Source organism: Rhinoderma darwinii, chromosome 11, assembly GCF_050947455.1.
Source record: "Rhinoderma darwinii isolate aRhiDar2 chromosome 11, aRhiDar2.hap1, whole genome shotgun sequence".
NCBI lineage: Eukaryota > Metazoa > Chordata > Amphibia > Anura > Rhinodermatidae > Rhinoderma > Rhinoderma darwinii.
Window position 1 is genome coordinate 36,135,433 of NC_134697.1, and position 20,044 is coordinate 36,155,476.

A 20,044-nucleotide genomic window follows, 5' to 3' on the forward strand; every position below is an offset into this window, starting at 1 on the left:
TAAGGAGCCATGTATTTGTAGACGTTGGTTATGATTGACACATTTTCAGCCTCTTGATGTAAAAGCGGTTTCCATTCAATGGGAGCATGCAAGATCATAAAAATTGTAAGGCATTGAAACACAAGGTATACAGAAAGTTACTTAATTTTGGATTATTTAAAGAGCTGTTTTTCTTTTTTACATAAACAAAAAAACTCCTTACACAAGAATAATGACATTATCGTACATTTATGCAGTCTCAAGAAATCAAAGTGCAGCAGTTATAGGGTATTTATACAGAGCATTAGACATGACTTTTCCCAACCTAAAGATTGTTTAACCTTTACCCTACTTCAAAGAATACATTTAAATTCCCTAATAAAGTTGTATTTTCTAAATCTTTTTTAATTCGCTGTTTCTCTTGGCAGACGGAGGGCTTAGCTTAGCCTGTAGTATATCCGTAGACTCCAGTCTATTGCAAATTGGAGGACAGACGTGTGATTTGAGTGATATTTGGTCTACAAGGCCCAGGTGCAACGGCAACCTCTGAGCCCCATATAGTTATGCCATTGAGTGGAGATATTTCATTAGCCCCCTAGATTTGTAATCTCATCATGTCCTGTGCTATGGCATAAGGGTTCAATAGATTGCATGTAATGTTTGCAGGCTAATACTTAAATAAACGCTAATTCGGTCTAAAGTGGTATTCCCAACTTAGACATTTATGGCAGAATATGCCACAAATGCCTCATAGATGCGGGTACCAGCTCTGCCCCCAATTCGCCTGATGCGGCGGCCGCAAGCTGACTATTCCAGGTGGGGACTAGTGGTGAGATTATGTTGTATTAGAGTTGTGGAAACAGTAGAGCAGCGCTTGCTCAGTTTTTTCCGTAACGCCCATCAAACAGAATAGCGAGAGCCCCTCTCCAGTAGTCCCTGCCTGGAATTGGTAGCTTGCAGACGTCGCACCAGGCGAAACAAGGGGCGGGTGACCCTAGTTCTCAATATAGATGATGGTCTGCGAGCTGGGACATGCATCTATTAGATATTCATAGCATATCCTGTGGATATGCTTTAAATATCTAAATTAACATATTTATGGAGTATAAGATGCAGTTTATATCTTAGAACCTGTGCTGTAATCTTCTGCTGCGTCTGATCTGAAGGCAAACAGATGCCAGGAGCAGGAGACTGAGCTCGCAGCTTCAAAGGTACTTGCAGTGCAGTGTTGGGCTTCATTCACATCTGCACTAGGGCTCCGTTCCGTCTCCGCTTTCCGTCAGAACGGAGCCTTGACACACAAACGAAAACCCTAGGTTTCCGTTTCCATCACCATTGATTTGAATGGTAACGGATCTGGTGTCAATGGTTTCCGTTTGTCTCCGTTGTGCAAGGGTTCCATCGTTTTGACGGAATGAATAGCGTAGTTTACTGTGGTATTGATTCAGTCAAAACGTAGCATGTCCTGTGCTGTGTGTAAATGATCTGATTGAACAGTCACATCTTATGGGGGTTTTACACAGGACGATTATTGGGCAGACAAGCGTTAATTCAACGCTCGTTGCCGATAATTGCTCTGTGTAAAAAGGGCAGTGATCAGCAGATGAACGAGCAAACGCTCCATCTGCTGGTCGTAACGTTTTTAAAAAAGTAAAATATAGTTGTCGGCAGCACATCGCCCTGTGTAAACAGGGAGACGCACTGCCGACATGATGATAATGGATGGGGACGAGTAATCGGAGTAACGACTGCTCGTCCCCATCCGTAGCTCCCTGTGACCGGAGCAAGCGAGCGCCGATCGATATCTCGTTGATCAGAGCTCGCTGCACCAGCCAAGATTCGGCCGGTGTAAAAGGCCCTTTACACACAGAGTTCTGTCATCTCACTGTTCAGTGAGCAGATAACACAAACATTAATACACACAGCACAGTAAATCTCTGCAGGTACTGATCTGCAAGCACCTTCTAGCCACGCTGCCTCCTATGTACAGAGCAGCAAGAAGAGCAGATTCGACACCACTAACCCGTGCCACTCCACATCTCTGTCTGGTGAGTTCAGGGGAGGGTGAGAGCACTATAGCTGCCAATATATTGTGTTTCTGTCTGACATTGTTATGGGGCACTGGCTGGCATTGTATTGGGGCACTGTGGTACCCTATTGTCTCAATATTACTCAGGAAATGTACAGTTAAAGGCAAAACCTCCCCCACCCCTCTTATGGGTCCGGCTTATGGTCCAGTGCGTCCTATAGTCCTTAAAATACGGTAATTAAGAATACCTCTTTAAAATGCTGCACAATTTTGATAGTTTAACACTTCCGAAGGACAACAATTTTACAACACAATGTCACGTTCAGTCCTTTAAAAGGGCTGTATGAGATTCGAAAAGTATGGCTTCTTTTGACCCGAACTAGTGCCACTCGTGTCCATGGGCCATGTGTGGTATTGCAGATCATCTCTAATAACTTAAATGGGGCTGAGCTGCAACACTGCTTATAGCCATGGACAAGAGGTTGGTGCTGTTTCTGGGTACAACACCTTGAAGGCTACAAAATGCTTTCATTATACACCTTAATAAATCCTATCTATGTCTTTATTATATGACACAGAACAAGTTCAGAATGACACCAGGCTGATATAACCGTTCCAATCTTCTTTAATGAGCTGTACTTCTCAGAATGCTCACTACTTGACTGAAGCATTGGAAAGGCCCGTAGGCATACTTCTTAAAGTCATAAAATTCTTTAGGCATGAAAGCAAGTTACACATCATTTTTAGGCAGATCGTTCACACCTCACTTCCCCAGAACTATGCATTGATGACATTGTTTATTTTAGAGGGCGGGAGATGTAGTGCCATCTTGTGGTGAACATTGTGTAGACATTTGTTTTGCACTCACTCCAGACTGAAGCGAAGACTAAATGCATATGGGTGGATATATAGAGCTACATATCGAAAATGATACTGTGCCATGAGGATTCAGAATATAGAAGCTTAAGATGGACATCCCCGTAAAAAAAAAATACTTACATGGTCACCATTGGTGGAAAAAAATCAACGGTTTAAAGGGGTTTTCTGAGTCCGTTGCAAAAGTGGCCAAGGTGGGGGGGAATGCAATAAAACTGAGAAAAGAGGCGTTACTCCCCTTACAGATCCCCCGGTGTTCCAGAGTAGCTGCTCCTGTCCTCCCCGTTGCTGTTAGTTGACATTGCTGCAGCAATGACGTGCCCATATATCCACCTGATGGCTTCTGCCAATCACTGGTCTCAGTGGGTACACGGCACAGGACAGCTGTAGAAGTAGCTGGGAAGCGGGCATGCACTGTGTAATACGGCATGTCCTTAAGGGATGCCGAAAGCGAGACATCACAAGTTGCGCAACGAGCGGGCCTAGCCGAGAACGGATGCACTTTAGTAAAAGTGAGAGAATTAGAAGTTTGTTCAGGGGGTGAGTGTATGGGTGCCCGTATAAAAATACAAATCTGACAACCCCTTTAACAAAAACCACAGTAGTTCATGGCAGCAGTGCACATTTTCATGTCTAAATATACTCATTAAAAAAAAACATTTGTCACCAAACTCCCTTGTGGCAAGAGGACGATTTGTAGTTTGGGTCAGGACCAAAAGATTTGAGAGATGCACATTTTTTGATGACCTGCTGATCAAGAATAAGGGCAATATCATGCGCAAATGCTTCACGTTTTAAAATCACATGGCCATTCAAGTCCTGAGCAGGTAGGAGCCCAAGCGTGCATTGTAGAACTGGAAATGATGTTGATCAGCTGATCTAATTTTTCAGAAGTTATTGAGACAAACTTAACCGGGGCCTCTTCAGGAATCTCTGCCTAAAGGACGCTCCTTTGGCATCCCTTGGATTTATAGAGCACTATGGACCTGTTCGGTGTATACGCTGAGTGTTTCCCAGCTTGACACTGAACGGACACCCCAAACATTCTGTCAATAGACTCCTATCTGTACAATATATACTATACTACAAAAACGAATATCTATTTGGGACTTCTAACGGCTTGTAATATATTTACCGTTAAACATTCTTCTCCGGTCCCCCGCGCTACATTGTGACAACTAGACTGCAATAACATTATGTCCATAGTGACGCCATATCATGTGCCTGTTGTGCAATGATTGTAGATAGCTGTGATGTTACGTTCATAGTTATGTAGTATTCTGCTTTAGCCAGTTGATGACGCACTGTGGATGTAACGTTGCTGTGTCCTTGTTTTCGCTCAGGGGAAAAAAAACAAAATGTAGCCAAGTATACATTATTATTTCTTGCCGTTTGCCTGCCATTTTGAACAAACGGGCATGTCCTGAAAATCACTTTTTAATTCTGAAATAGTTGGCTATTATGGTTTACTCACTAACTAGTCCAGATTTGTGAAAGATACTATGGCCAACGATATAGAGTTCCTCTTGCTCCACTCTTCTCTATTGAAAGGACAATTTAGTAAACCTGCTGCAATGTAATTTGGAGTGTGCATGTATGTGTATATTGTCTACCTTCGTAAATAATTGTATTCCCCATAAAAGAACAATTCTGGGACATATTTTCTTAGAATTCTGTGGTGCCTTTCCTCTGTTATTCCTCCTAGAAAGTTATAAATAAATTGACAACTAGGTGTTACCAGTTGGAGGTGTGTCCCTACACTCTGACCATGTCCAATCCGTGCTAACAGAATGTGTAGGGACACACCTCATTGACAAGTGGAAGGGTAGCACCCAGTTGTCAATTTATTCATACATTTCTAGGAGGAATAACCGGAATGGCACAACAGAGTTCTAAAAAAATATGTTCCAGAATTGTTATTTCACGAGGAATAAAAGTATTTACTCAAATAGACCTCTCAGGAGAGGTGACAGGTCATCTTTAAGTGGTAGAGATCCTCCAGGAGGAAGGTGATAAGTAAAAATATGTAAGAAGACCAAAATAATTGCTTTCCAATATAACCAATGTAAAAAATAATTTTATAGAAGTTTCTAATTAGTACTCTGAGCTCATACCTCCTTCCGCCTCCAGTCTAATAAAATATTAGATTATTCGTATGTGAACGGGGCAGGAAAGAAAACTGCCATACTGCACAACAAATAAAAAGGAGTTTGTGATGAGTTATGCCCCGTTTCATTTGGTGGATTGCCTATGGCACCCTCATCTCAAGAACGAGGTTGTCATGTTTTCATTGGGGAGGTGGCCTTGTCCATTCCTCTGAAATTAGCAGGCATTTCCATGAAGAGCAGGGCATGCACAGTCACCCCCCCCCCCCTCCGCATCCCCATGGAGAACACAGAATAGGACCAATCCGTCACAGCTGCCTGTCTCCACTATTCTAATTAAAATGTTATGGAGGTCTTTTGTCTAAAATACCCTTTAACTGCACCTTAAATGGAACCCGTCAGGAGTTTTGATACCTCCAAAACTGCTGACTGAGCGATTATTGGGGAGGGTAGAAGTGCATTTTATACATACCTTTTTTTTTCTTCATCGTGGAAGTTGCATGACCGAGAAACCAACCTTTGGTTTCCCTACCGCGGCGGTCACAAGTGCCACACGCTGCTCTAGTGACCAAATGGGAGACCGCTAGAGTTGTCAGAGCAGAGGGGCGAGGCTGGCAGCGTGAAGGGCAAGAACACTTGCGATCAGCGCGTGCAATTTCCATGACCGAGGCAAAAGTTTGTTTAAAATGCCCTCCATTCAAAACTGCTGGCAGGTTCCATTTTTAAATAGCTGTATTATTTACTCTTGTCCTGGGTGAAGTTGGTTGATCCTTCTCCTTTTTATGGGTCTAACTCACAGCATCTTTTTCCTAATTCAATAATTTGTTTTTTTTTTGCTCATATTCTGATACAAGCTTGAAAAGTTGGCTTAATAATGTGTTGTGTTTTTGATATTCTAATAGTTTGTCATTTAACTAATAAAATAAAATGTTATATAATTAAAGGGAACCTGCCACTTGAAACAGAATGTCCTTTGTGGAGACCGCATGTTATACAGGAGGAGGAGCTGGGCAAATTGATATTTAGTGGTGTGCAAAAAGAATCCGGATAATCTGTAATTTATTGCTTTAAATCCCTGTTAACTCTGAGTAGGTCCGCCCATTGGACTCTTAAACCCAGTGATTGACCGCTATGTATGTATTCACACATATGGGAAAGGCTATCAACAAATGTTTGAGACCACCTATTGAAGTGCATGATGTGGAGCTGCAAAACCAGACATAACCCATGGACAAGAGTTGTGCTGGTTCTGGAAAATACATTTTTAATGTTTCAAGTTAAAAACAAACTCCCTTCCCTCTTTAAGAAAAAAAAAATAATTCTTCTTCACCAGAGGTACAGCAACCCATAGGCCTGCAGAGAGTGGCATCATGAACCATCTGGTCCTCTACAGAGATCATTCTGTAGGCTGGATCATGACACCATTCAGTGCAGGCTCTCCATCAGGAAGACACATGGCATGACAACTTACAAAACATCAGCGTCACCGGGTCCAGAAGTATAAAAATTGATATTAAAAGGGTTACCTTATCATGGCATGCTGATCTAGTTATGAGGAGTCCCCCACATCTGTTTGAAGATGGCTGCTGCTCTATGCCTCAAAGACTGCAAACATAATGGACACCCATTGAAAGCAGCTCTGACAAAACCTTTCTTCTAGTAATATCTGATTGTGGGTTTCTCACCAGCAGGACCCTCAAGATCAGCTTTAAAGGCTTTTTTAATTCTTACAGACCTTTAAAGTTTTTTTTCTTTATAAAGAAATTATAGAAATAGAATTAAAGAAATTTTGTACAACATAAACAAACAAACCTAACTTTTTTTGGTGTACAGTACACTGGTTAAATATGGTGTAATGTTGATGTAATAGATACATAAACATAAGTTTACTGTTAGAAATTATCTGTTTTGTAATTTCGCAAAAAAATACTTTTCCTCCTCCCTCCTTTTACGGAGCCTTCTACACCAGTTTCCGCATCATTGGTTGTTTGGTATGTTTAGGAGATCAGCCCTTCCATTCGGTAGGCACTGATAGACCTTTCTCATTGCCTCCATTGCTTGTCCTCCTCTTCACATGTAATGGAAACAATATACTGGTGCAGGAGGTTGGTCCCTCTTGTTATGGTTTCTTATCTCTTCTTTCCTTGATTGCAGTTCCCTTGTCACTGTCTCGTACCTTTGTTGTCAGCAGGACAGAATCATTAGCTGGTTCTCCAGGTATGCCTGTTTCTATTCATTTTCTTCTTACACAAAATTATTTTTTTTTCACTCTGCTCCCATTTCATAAATTTTTTTGTGGACCTGCCTTCAACTATGTCAACTTCCCCACCCCCAAAATGCCATGCATGCTTTTGAAATGATACATGTTGTTATATTGCCATGTAAGGTATAGTTCTGGTAAGGGGAACCCTCAGCACTTGATCAGGACTCCCTAGGATAGTCTTATGTGGATACATCTGTATGTAATCGGGAATATAACCGCACTGCTTTAGTCTATACCTACAAAGGACAGGCGTCATTTACACTATACTGAAGAACCACTTTACTGTTCACAGTGGTTACGCTGACAGTGTTTGTAACAGCGGTGATGACATTGCAGTAGTTACCATAACCATGATGGCATAATGCTTACCTGAAAATAGTGACCTCAATATGGAGACCAATGTAGCTATGACATCAGAATGATGACCTCATTCTGTCTTCTGAAATCGGTAGCAGAATACTGACTATCAGGCCTTTTACACAGGTCAATGATCGCTGCCCTGTTTACACACGCTCATTTGCCCGATCAGTTGATAAATGAGCAAACACTTGAGGTCTGAGCCATTTTTTTTGTTTTTCACTTTCTGCCTTAACTCTTTTTTTTATTTTTCCATCAATAGTCATATGTGGGCTTAATGAGTTGTCGGAGGGGGCTGCCCCCCTCTTTTCAACGCCTCAGATGCTGCAGTACCGATTGACCGCAGCATTTGAGGGGTTAAACGACCAGGAACAGCGTGATCGCTGTTCCTGGCTGTTAGTTCCAGGTGTCGATATATAGCGGACACCCGCACAGTATGGAGCGCTCCATAATTCTCCCCCTGCACTAGGACGTACGTTTTTTTTTTTTTTTTAATGCAGCCACAAATATGGTCGCTAGTCAGCAGCACATCTCCCTGTATAAAGGTGGTTTTACACTAGCAGGTATTCGCCACCTATTAACAAGCGGTCGACAATACAGCTGGTTAATAAATGCTAATTTTCCCCATTAAAATCGAGAAATGATCAGGAGTGTGGGCCGAATGATCGTTACGATTGTTCGTCGCCGTACATTTGCATCTTGTCAGCAGCAGTTTTCCTGTTTACACAGGGTGATGTGCTGCCGACTAGCGACCATTTTTACGGTCGCATAAAAGATTATATCAGCCGATGAGAGTTCGTGCACTCATTCACCCGAACATTGGCCCATGTAAAATGGCCTTTAAGAGGCTAAAGAGCGTTGATTTGACGTGATGTATTGTCGATCGGCGCTCGTTTTTCCGAGCAGTATCGGGACGTGTAAAAGCACCTTATGCCAACAGTGCTTAATGCTGACATAACAATGCTTACATCGTAATGGTTGTGCTAAAAATTGACCTCACACTAATCACCATGACTATGATGTCTGAATCCACCTCGTTCATCAACTGATCGGATCTTTTATTCATCCTTAAAAATGCTCGCTTGTCAACAGCACATCTCCCTGTGCATGCAGAAGACGTGCTGCCGACAAGATGCAAATGCATGGGGACAAACTATGGTAGTAGCGATTGTGGAGTAAATGAGCACTGATCGACAAGCTGTATTGTCGATTGGCGCTCGCTAATAGGTGTTAAAAACAGGGGGAATATCTACCTGTGTAAAACCACATTTTGATGACCTCCCAGTTTTTTCCCTAAGATAAATAACCTCATGGACCATGATAAATACTGCGTACAGTTTTATGCCCAACATGGCCATGGCAACATTGATTTACTGAAGATGTACTGCAGCTCAGCAGAATGGCCGCTATGCAGTGGTCGGAGCCATCTGCTTCCGGCTCAAACTACTGCGTACCGATCAAAACATCCGGTGCACGGAGGCAGCAGGGGCAGCTGATTGTTGCGGGTCCCGGGTGTCGGACCTGCACTGGTCATATACTGATGAATAGGTCATCAGTTGCCCAGTCGTGGACAACCCGTTTAATAAATTTAATGGCTAGCATGTCATGCCTGATACCATGATATGACTCCTTTAAATAATATGATACTCTTGTAGATCTTGAAAACTGAGGAATTTAAAACACAACATATTAGAAAGCACTTTTAAAGAGGTTAAGCTTTATTTACAGAAAACTAGATAAACCCTTTTTAAGATTATAGCGCTTTCACGTTTGCTTCGTAGTCTTCATCTGAAATGTCTCCAGTTTCTTCCTTTAAGCTTCTTGAATAAACATGAATTTACAAATGTAGTCGACAAAAGGAATGCCACGTTTTAGGTATTGTGACCCTGTCCACACGCAGGTGACATCAATGGTCTTTTTCTCCTGGCCGTCTCAGAATGGTCACATTCCAGACACTTATTTGCCTCCTGGGGATTTTGACAATTTGCCAGAATTTTTTTTTCTCATAACTATGCAATAATCTCTCTTTAATTAAAAACTGGGGAATAATCTAAAGTATGTTTCTTTCAATTTACATGTTTCATAGTGATCAAACACCTTGTCATGTTTTTTTAACTTTAAATTAATATAACTAGCAAACATGCTTTTTAAGATTCCTGTCCTTCAAAGCATATACTGATATGAATCTATATTATTTGCTTAGGGTACATATGAGGTAGATATGTTTTATTAATATGGTTTTCTCGAAAAGACAGCCACTTGCTAAATAATGTTCTATCAATTGAATGGCCAACCATGTACTTCATGGACAGCTAGAGTGCATTAGCGCAAGAGCCGCTCTTTGTGTGCGGCCCTTGCTCATAGAGCGGTCCAGAGTTAAGAACCCCCCCTTTATGACACCGCCTGTGAAGGTTTATGGCATTTACTTACATTGTATGGCACCACCTGGTGTTCAAAGTGTATAGTAAGGGGCAGGTCTACCTAATGAGCTGAGTGCTGGTGCACACGCATGCTCAGACACTATCCCCACAGTCAGGTCTCTGCATATGGATCCTCCATTCACTGCAGAGCAGCCAAAAGAAATAGCTTTCTGCTTGTCAGGGAAGGATACGAGCCTCCGCAGTAGCATGGTAGTATAGCTGAGACTCCTCGGCTTGCTGGGATTGTAAAGCTGGACTGGAAAGTAATAAAGGACTATATTATCCGCTGCCAGAGGGGAAAGGAGACTGATTCTGACCAGAGCCTGCCCCAGCATCACAGATTATCAGCAACACCAAAGGGGACACAGGAAAGCAGAAGTTCATGAGAGGTATTTTTAATGCTAGAAACTCTGCAAATTTACTTTATTAACCTCTTTTCAGGACTTTTGGAATGAATATGATTTACAGGATAAGCCATTTTAAATGGTATATGGACAGAGTTTGTCTTTATGTAGGCCGTCGGTCACAATCAGAACAATGAAATAAACTTGATTTGTTTAAGTACAAACGTAAAATGACCAATTGTACATGTTTGGGTGCATCATCCACAATGGAACTTTTGGATTTACCCTGACTATTTGAAACATTAAGGTCCATAGGTTTTTAATTCAACTTATTATGGACATTATAATTCTAGGAGTACAATTAGGTTCTATGTAAAGTCCAACCGTACGAAATCCTGCTAATTAGATCAATTCGTAAAAGTGAACTCTCAGGATCCCTTATTAAAATACTATTATTGTAAGGTCCCATTCACACATTGTAGATTTGTTCTTTTTTTTGCATCCACTTTTGATTTTAGCATCAAAACACTGGTACAAAATACTGAAGTATAAATCTTTACATTATATTTTCCCTGTGTTTTTGGATTCAGTGCTGGTTGAGACTCTTATAGCAAACATATCAATTCTTTGCTCCTCATCAATCGCACCCCATGACCAATTGATATCCTTGTGCAAGAATAGAGGTGACCCTCTATCTATTAACTAAATAAACCAAGAGGTTATATGGATAAGGAGGATAGGGGCCCAGGGGTTTCAGCTTGAGACATTGAGCAGCTTTGTATGTAGGATTTTACCCAAACAAGCAATAAGCAGTATTTTTTTTTTTTTTTTTTTTTCAAGGAGCAAGCCATCTGCAGCGAGGAAACCAGGGGATACAGAAGATTAGGCAAAAAGGGGAGGGAATGGGAGGGGAGGTTGACACGCGTCTCATCCAATGGTAAAGCACAACACACGAAGAGAAGGACTATGTAGTGAATGGTGCATCACCCATCAATAGACCCTCCAAGTACCAAGTAGTAGAACCAAAGCAATTTGTGAGTTTGTTTCAAATATGATGGCAAAAGGAGTACAAATTTATCCCATAATTGAAAAATTTCCAAAACGTCTTTCTTTACGAAGGTAGTCTCCACCCAGTCCATCTGAAACAAATAAGATAGTTTAAAAAAAAAAAAATACAAAAAACAATGAGTTGGAGGAGCAGTCCCAAACCTGTAGGGTTGTTTTTCTCGCAGCTGCTGACACAGTACAGCAGTTTTTTTTATGGTATTTCGGGATATTTATAATAGATGATGGCAAGATACCAAAAAAGCCCCCATTTGAGAGGAAGTGGACAATGGAGAGAAAGTGAACCTGAAACAAATTGTTGTATTTTTAACCAAAACGAGTTAATAGAAGGGCATGTCCAAAAGCAGTGCAATAAATCTTCTGATTGATTCTTTGAACAAGTTCAAGAAGGGTCTTGATGTCTTACTTGAATAGTATAATATTATAGGTTATGAGTACTAGATTCTGGAGATGGGACGTTGAGCCAGGGATTTATTCTGATGGTCACATTTGGAGAAATTGGCATCAAACTCATGGAGGTTTTGCTTTCCTTTTGGATTAGCACGGTAGGATTATAGGTTGGACTTGATGGACCTGTGTCTTTTTTTTTTATTTTTATTTTTTTCAACCTTAACTGTGGCATATTACATTTTGGGCAGGAATGATCAGAGGATCTCTACAGAGAAATAACACCATAGAAGTACACTAGATAGAGAAAAGTATTAAACATTACACCTAGAGGAGCTTCTATGACATCCCATTCTAATGGAGTTGGTTCCTCCTTTGCAGCTAAAACATCTTCCACACTTTCTGCAAGTTTTTTGGAGTGTCTGTGGGGATTTTTTACCCATTCCTCCAGAAGAGCATTTGTGAGGTCAGACACGGATATTGGACAAGAGGGCCTGGCTCGCAATCTCTGTTTTAGTTCATCCCAAAGGTGTTGAATGGGGTTAAGGTCAGGGCTCTGTGCAGGCCAGTCAAGTTCTGCCAAACTCTCCTAACCATGCCTTTATGGACCTTGCTTTGTGCACTGGGGCACAGTCATACCGGAACAGAAAAGGGCCTTCACCAAACTGTTCCTGCAAAGTTGGAAGCATACAATTGTCCAAGATGTCTTGGTATGTTAAAGCACTAAGATTTCCCTTCTCTGGAACAAAGGGGCCTAGGCCAACCCGTGAAAAAGCACCCCTTAGCATTATCCCTCTACCAAACTTTACAGTTGGCACAATGCAGTCAGACAGGTAACATTCTCTTGGCGTTCGCCAACCTGGACCCGTCCATCATACATCCAGATAGAGAAAAGTGAAGCAGTGGAAATCTGTTCTGTGGAATGACGAGTCCAGTGGCGTCGTGCTTTATACCACTCTATTTGCCGCTTGGCATTGTGCTTTGTGGTGGTTGGCAGGTTTTGTCATTCAATAAATAATTTTTTTTGGATAACCCCTTTAATGACCAGTGTAGTAAGCCAGAGACCACTCTGGACTGTGATGTATATATTCAACCTTTACAAACTCATTTGTCTGTTGTGGATCTATTGCTGCTGTTTCTTGTGTAGTATCCTCCACCATGGTCATAACCTCCTCTATATACTTTCTACTATCTTTGTACCATTCTTTCACTACTGTGGCACTAATAAAGTATTGACTGGAATGAGAACTATTTGCACAGCTTGCATGACTATGACACGCCATGCCCTTAATGAGTTGTGCCTTTGTCGCCTTAGGGTGAGTTACTTTTTCCTTTTTAATATTACATTGTCAATCATCTTGTCTCCGTTTAGCTTGCAGTGCTTCTCACAACTGCGTTTATGTAACCATATGAAGCCTTGTAAAAATGTGTATATTCGTTAGAAATGTATAGCTCAACACTTTTTCTAGGGTACAACATAAGACTATTGTCTATTTTTTCATGTGAATTGATATGGAATAATATTGTTTTTCCTTTTTTTTTTTTCGTTTATTGGATTATTAAATATTAGTCTAGTATGTATTCAGAAACTAAGCCTGATGCAGATGTCTTCCTCTTTAATCTTTCTAGTCCATAATTTGTTGCAGGTGCTTTTCTTCATAATCAGCCACCTCCATTTGGTGAGGTCAAAGGGTCCCCATCAGAATACTGTTTGAAATAAGTCATCTGCGTATTTACTATTGGGATAAACTTAATTGGTTAAAGGGGTTGTTTCGGAAAGACCACCTCTGTGCATATACCTGATTATGGCATATAGATGTCACAGAGGGGGGGGTTACCGAGCAGGGATCTGCTAAGCAAAAGCTGCTCTCGACCTGGCGAACCGGTCTGGCAATGACTTATGTGGCTGCCCATTCACTTGCATGGCTAGCATGAATGGTCAGTGGCAGCTTCCAGGAGCAAGACCTGTGGCAACCAGTTGATCATCGTGATTGGTTGTTTTAGGTGGCTCAAATGCAATTGTTTTTTTTCTCTTCACCACAATTAAAGGGGTTGTCCACCTTCTGACAACTGATGACCTACAGTATCCACCGGATAGGTCATCAGTATATCGGTGTTAGTCCAACACCCAGACCCACACGATAAGCCGCTCAGGTGGACCGGATGTTATGGCACATAATGCTATGTACGGAACACGGAAGCAGTTGGCTCTGTACATAGCGTAGCGGCCGTGCTGCAGTACTGCAGCTCAGCCGCTCTTCTGTGGACGGAGCCAAGTGCTTCCGGCATGTACGTCCGGTGCACGGAGACACTGGACCAGCTGATCTATGCAGGGTTCGGGTGTCTGACCCCCACAGATCATGAACTGATGACCTATCCGGTGGATAGGTCATCAGATGTCAGAAGGTGGAAAAACCCCTTTAAGAATCTGGTAAAGGTGGACTTTGCTCAAAGGACTCCATTCACTGTGTTCGTACAAAACCTCCCAAGAAAATTGGCAAATATCGGAAAACTGCTTTGTGAAATTGTTTTCTCACCTGCAAAATTTAAGATATGTTTTCCTTTACTCTCTGCCAGCGGAGAATAAGTCACCACCTCGCCCTTGTGGACTAAATCATTCAGAATCTCTAAATAGAAGTGATCGAATCGATGCTGTCACACCAACACTGGGGAGCAGTAACAACCAGCTAAATGCTTCGTTTTTGCAAGTATATATTCCCGATTATTCTGTGAGAGCCATAACGGACATGCAGTTTGTCAAGGTAATATATGTTCTAATATTTTTTTGCATTCATGAATTTTCTAATGTATTTGTGTTCTATTATTTGTAATGTCACACACAAGTCTTTTTCAGTGTTAAACTAAATTATTTGTACCAATGCAGTCATATACACTTCTCAACATTGATATTGCAGTACCAAGAAGGGCAAGCCGTAAGGTTATGCAAATTAAGAAAGTGGCCAGTATCACTAAGATCTACAAATTATCACGTTTTCAAGCACCTAGCTCCAATCTGTGGCATGTCGGAGGGGCATAAAAGCCAGATTGAAAGCAACGTATTTTTTAACTACAAGAAATCTCAAAAATCAAATGAAGTGGTGAGGGATGATTGTGCGATGCCTCCTGTTCATCGACATGTCGGTTATCACCACTTGTTGCAAACTGAGAGGTACAGAAACCTTGAACTGAGAGATCTTGGTTGATCACTACGTGCTTAGGCTGAGAAGTCCGCACTATTCAGTATGGTGTGGGTTCGTATAATGTACTGTAGACAGACCCCTCTAGTCTTAATTTCAGGTACAGCGGTATGGCCATTTATCCAAAGTGTCCCAGAAGCTGTCTTTCAACAGGACCAGGCCCCATTTTCCTCGTGCTACTGTACGCAGCCTGCGTGGCCTAAACGTGCTAACATGGCCTGCAGGGTCTCCAGACTCGTCTCCCGTCGAGCACATCTGGGACGTCATTGGTCATCAATTGCAAAGAGCAGCAGCCGATCTTGATGATTTGCGTGTCCAAGTGTATTCAGCGTGACATAACATCCCTCAGACAACCATTAATAACTTCATTGATAGCTGCCAAGGCAAGGAAGTGCGTGTATGTCTGCGCGTGGCATGGCTCATGCTCTATATTGAATAAATCAAGGTGTTTGATTTATTTTGTTTATATTTTTTTTTTTGCATATCATTTAACATGTCTATTGATCCTTTGATTTCCACAATTACAAAACTTTAGCCTCTTGTTGCAATTTCAATTTTTGGAGTGTATAAACCGTTCTACATGAGAAGCATAAACACATAGATGTTAAGTATAGCTGGACAGGGAAAACTATAGAAGAATAACTCAGGGAGGATTGGATGCAGGCAAGCAGGCAGGATGAGGGGTAATGGAATATTGTGATAGCTAGGTGGTGGGATCAAGTACTGGTAGCTGGATGCCATAACTGTAAACAAGGCTTGGAGGTGGTGGAAAGGACCATGTAATAAGCTGAGGAAATAGAGGGATCGTTTTTGGTAGTGGAATAAAGAGATATTTGGGTGGAGGAATGGATATGACGAAAGCTGGGTAAGTGGTATAGGGATAGCTGGATGGGGGGAGGGAATTCATAAAAGGGATAGAGACAGTGTGAAAGAATGCGTAAGAGGGACTACCAGGTGCGAGAATGGGCAAGCAGGAAAAGGATAAAGTATTTTTCTATTAAAGCAGGCTACGATAGGAGGTTGAGCACTGACTGCAAAAGTCACTTAGCAAAAACAATCAATATTAAGTAGAATAACATTTGTTTTGTTCAATTCGTCTTGAAATATTACTATGTTGGGATCTTTCTTTAATCATTCCTGTTGCTGATTCTTTTAATCTTGTAGTATTTATTATTTTTTATTTGTTATTTTTTTAAAACGGCACAATAGGTTACAAGACAGCAGTACCAAAATGCCCTAATGGCTTCACGAATGGACAAAACCCCACAATCCTCAGACAGTGAAAATACTAAAATTGAAATGACTCTAACGGAGCTACATGACGGGTTAGCTGAAGAAACCGCAAATCTGCTAAATGAACAGAACTGTGTTTCACACAACAAGTCCAATCACAGTATGCACAATGAAGGGCCCATTTGAGCCAGTGTCATGCAGCTTGCTAAAATTCAGGACTATCTCCACTGCAGACTCCAGCTTCATTCCTGGATTCCATTCTCTGCGACTGAAAATACATTGAGTACGTGTATCTGCCACGTATCATCCAGCATCCTGAGACCAAAGATTCTGAGCCCAGCAGTGGCAGGACCTGATGAGCTTATGCACGGGAGACACGTTTCTTAAGAGCGAACACATTATAAGATAGGGAATGATATGAGACCAAAAATGATAATCCTTTAACACGAAAAATTGGAAAGAAATCTATTTCTCTTCTTGCCCTACTTCTTGAAATTCACTCCAGTCTTATTGCAGTTGTTTGTTCTGTAAATGTATTACTCAAATATTTCCTGCTATAAATATGTGGTCTGCACGCCTAATAGTGGTCATGAGTAGAACTTCCCTAATTGCTAATTCAAAAGGTATTACTGGGGTGATGGGATGATTCTCAAAGTGACATTAGAACTAAAAAAAAAAATGTTTTAGCTTTGCAGTATTAGCTAACAGAACAATACGTACATTAAAGTGCTAAAACGTTACACACACACACACATTATATATATATATACATTTTATTTTTTTAATTTAGACACTATCAAATATTTTCTTCCTAATAAATAAGGAAAGAGTTGCTACTTCTGAGAAACCTATTGGGGTTCCAGACGGAATTTGTGACCCAATGCAGTCCAGCCGTTTGATGAGAATTGGGTTTATAACCCTGAGAATGGTGCTGTTATAGAAGCAGAATTTCCCTATATAAGTGTGGATTATTAAGTTGAAAATTAAAGTAGAAACTTCCAATTGAGCCATCTTGTCCTGTAAATGCCACAATGTGGTCTGATATATGCTAAACTTGCCAAACTGTTCCCTAAATTTTAAACTTGACTGTCCTATAATTCTGATATTCCAATGTTTTTGTTACTTATTTTGTCTGGTACTATATATCCACTAATATCAAAATGCTAAGTATTAAAGTGGTTTTACAGGATTACAAAAGAGGGTCTACTTTTTTCCAGAAACAACGCCACTTTTGTCTATTGTCTAATCAAGTGATTAGTGCTGAGATGCAATACCAGACACAGCCCCTGGACAAAAGTGGCACGGTTTCTGGGTAAAAACCCAAAAAACAGACCCTTTTTTATGGACTATTCCTTTAAGACTACTCTAAGAGAAATAATTTGTGGTTGCTGTGGTCTGCTCCACATTTGAAACCTCTTACTATAGATGGATTAGCTTGAGGCTACTGGCTTACATTGACCACATCTGTTCATAAATGATTTGAGTTTGGAGATTTACTGCGCCATTTAAACTTTTGTTCCTTACATTTGATCAATGTGAGTTCAGGTATTCCAGCGGATGTGTTTAAATAATTGCAGGCATGTTGTGGGCTGAACGAACGTTTGTGAGATCCTAGTCTATTCCCTGGGATCAAGTCGATCTCATTAATTTGTCAGGACTTATGACTATCCCCACGTATCCTCGCCAGCTAATACTCTACATACTAGTCCAGCTATCAAAATGGGTCTCTCCAATGCTTGCCAACAACTGGTCCGTTGGCACGAAAATGCTGACTTCTATAGGAAACAGTGAAAACCTCATGGCATAGTCTATCTGCTTTCTCATAAATATTGGTTCAGTCCCTGAAAGAAAATCCACAGTAATATTGTACAATTGGTTGACTGCTTTTTAATGCATAATTATTGAGCTAACAAAATAGTTGACTCCATTGCGTTTAAAGAGGTATTCCAAAGATATGTCACGTCAATCAGCGCCCATGTCAATTGAGCGTTTTTTCCCACTTTTAAGGTGGCCGTACACAAGTCAGACAAACCTGCTAATTTTTCGCAGGATCAACCACTATCTTTCGTGTATGGGGGACTCCTGTCTCTCAGAGGAGAAAGGGGGATTGGGAATGTTGTATTTCAACATGCCCAATTCTTTGTTCCCAAATAAGGTAAGCTGCTTACAGAGGGGTCTGGCAGCAGCTTATCCCCCTCTCCCCAATGAAGTTAACATGTACGCTGAGCAGAGTGTGCACGTTTAAGTCAGTAGAAATGCATGTCCTCTGACAGTTGACTCAAGTGTATGGCTGGCTTAGAGATTCCAATAATTTCCTTGAAGATATGGTCCTTCATGCATGGGACCAAACACCAGGACGCACTCTGGTTTTGGAGATCTTCAGTGGTCCCAGACCCCGACTGATGTGATTGACATGTCAGCAGATGCTATCATTGCAATAACCCTTTAATTGATGGATAAACTTCATATATGATACAATAGTCTCGTGCACAGTAGCTCTGTCCCTTTTTAAAATGTGGTGTCCAGACTATGATTATAAATTGCTAAATATTTTCGTTGTTGTCCAAATTGTTAAAATGTATAGGTACCAAGAAATTGTATTGCACTATTCTACTTTTTTAATTGTAATAGGTTATTTGAAATGCTTACCGCCTTAGTCCTTATATGTGAATAATGAAGCAACTACTTGAGTACATTACGTGTATTTCCATATGTTCTAACAAATCTGCCTGATCGTATAACCTATATTGCAAATAGAACGGGTAGTGTTGACCCCAGCAACCAGTCATTTAAATAAAATAAATGATAGCTGGTATCTGATGGGTTGCCAAGGGCATCAACACCTTTGCGCTAGTCATCATTAAAATCCCATGGTTGTACAGTTAAACAGAACACTGTCATTTAGGCATCCATTGTATCCTGTACATGCCATTGTATACCTTTTTCGGTCTTGAAATGTTGGAAATGTGTATTGGCACTCTGTCTCAGATTGTGATGTATATCGACATTCATTGTGGTCATAAGCAATTGCAACAAGCATACTTGGGTGCCGTTACATTACAGACTTAAGCATCGCTGTATCTTTTTGCAAATTGTACCAAACGAGCACCAATTTCTATTGGACATCTCCTGCATACACTGGGGGAAGCCTTTTGTGGACAGAAATAAAAGTCCTTAACCAGCAAAAATCTTTCCATACAAAACAAAATTTGTTTCGGCCAGCAGATATCACTCCCAATCCCCATAAAGTTGCCCGTTCAGCTTTGCCTAAAAGTTCACCTGGGACCAGTGCCTCGCTGATATATTTGGTTGTTGGTGAACTGATGAGCTGCATTCCATAACATATTGATGCTTTCTGCAAAATAGCTACTTTCGTCTTAAGTAGCTTTTTGCATGACCTTATGGTATTGGCTGCTTATGTAAGAAAAAAAAATGTATGCAACTTCTAGTGCTTGTACCCAGCATGAAGCCACATTTTTATTTATTTATTTCCAAAAAGAATCGGTTAGAATTATATTTTTAGAATTTATTTTTCCCCAAATTAAAAAGCAAAACCACTGCAGGATTTTTAGATAATGGATATAAGAACGTTCCATAGATTTATTTATTTTTGTCGAATATGTTCAAATTAATGCCTAAAAAAACACACAAAAAAACCACACTAAAATGCTTATTGTGTACAACAATTAGAAAACGCTAATCTTTTTAGATCTGCTCTGTATTTTCTTCTTAGATGCAATTGAGTTGTTATACCAGAGAAGCGATGCTGCTATGTAAGAGGTAAAGCAA

At 40.8% G+C, this 20,044-nt stretch overlaps 1 protein-coding gene across 2 annotated transcripts in view; it reads left to right on the forward strand.

Moving 5' to 3' along the window:
• The window catches only part of CNNM2 (cyclin and CBS domain divalent metal cation transport mediator 2), a 111,184-nt gene extending 91,370 nt beyond the window's left edge, over positions 1-19,814 (forward strand). The window contains exons 6-8 of one of the 2 annotated variants that reach the window (XM_075841083.1): positions 7,144-7,206; positions 14,403-14,587; positions 16,232-19,814. In XM_075841083.1, the coding sequence (XP_075697198.1) occupies positions 7,144-7,206; positions 14,403-14,587; positions 16,232-16,441 (458 nt within the window). In that variant the 3' untranslated portion in view covers positions 16,442-19,814. The remainder of the gene's footprint in view (positions 1-7,143; positions 7,207-14,402; positions 14,588-16,231) is intronic. The other variant, XM_075841084.1, reaches the window with a different exon arrangement.
• The last annotated feature ends 230 nt before the right edge of the window (positions 19,815-20,044 follow it).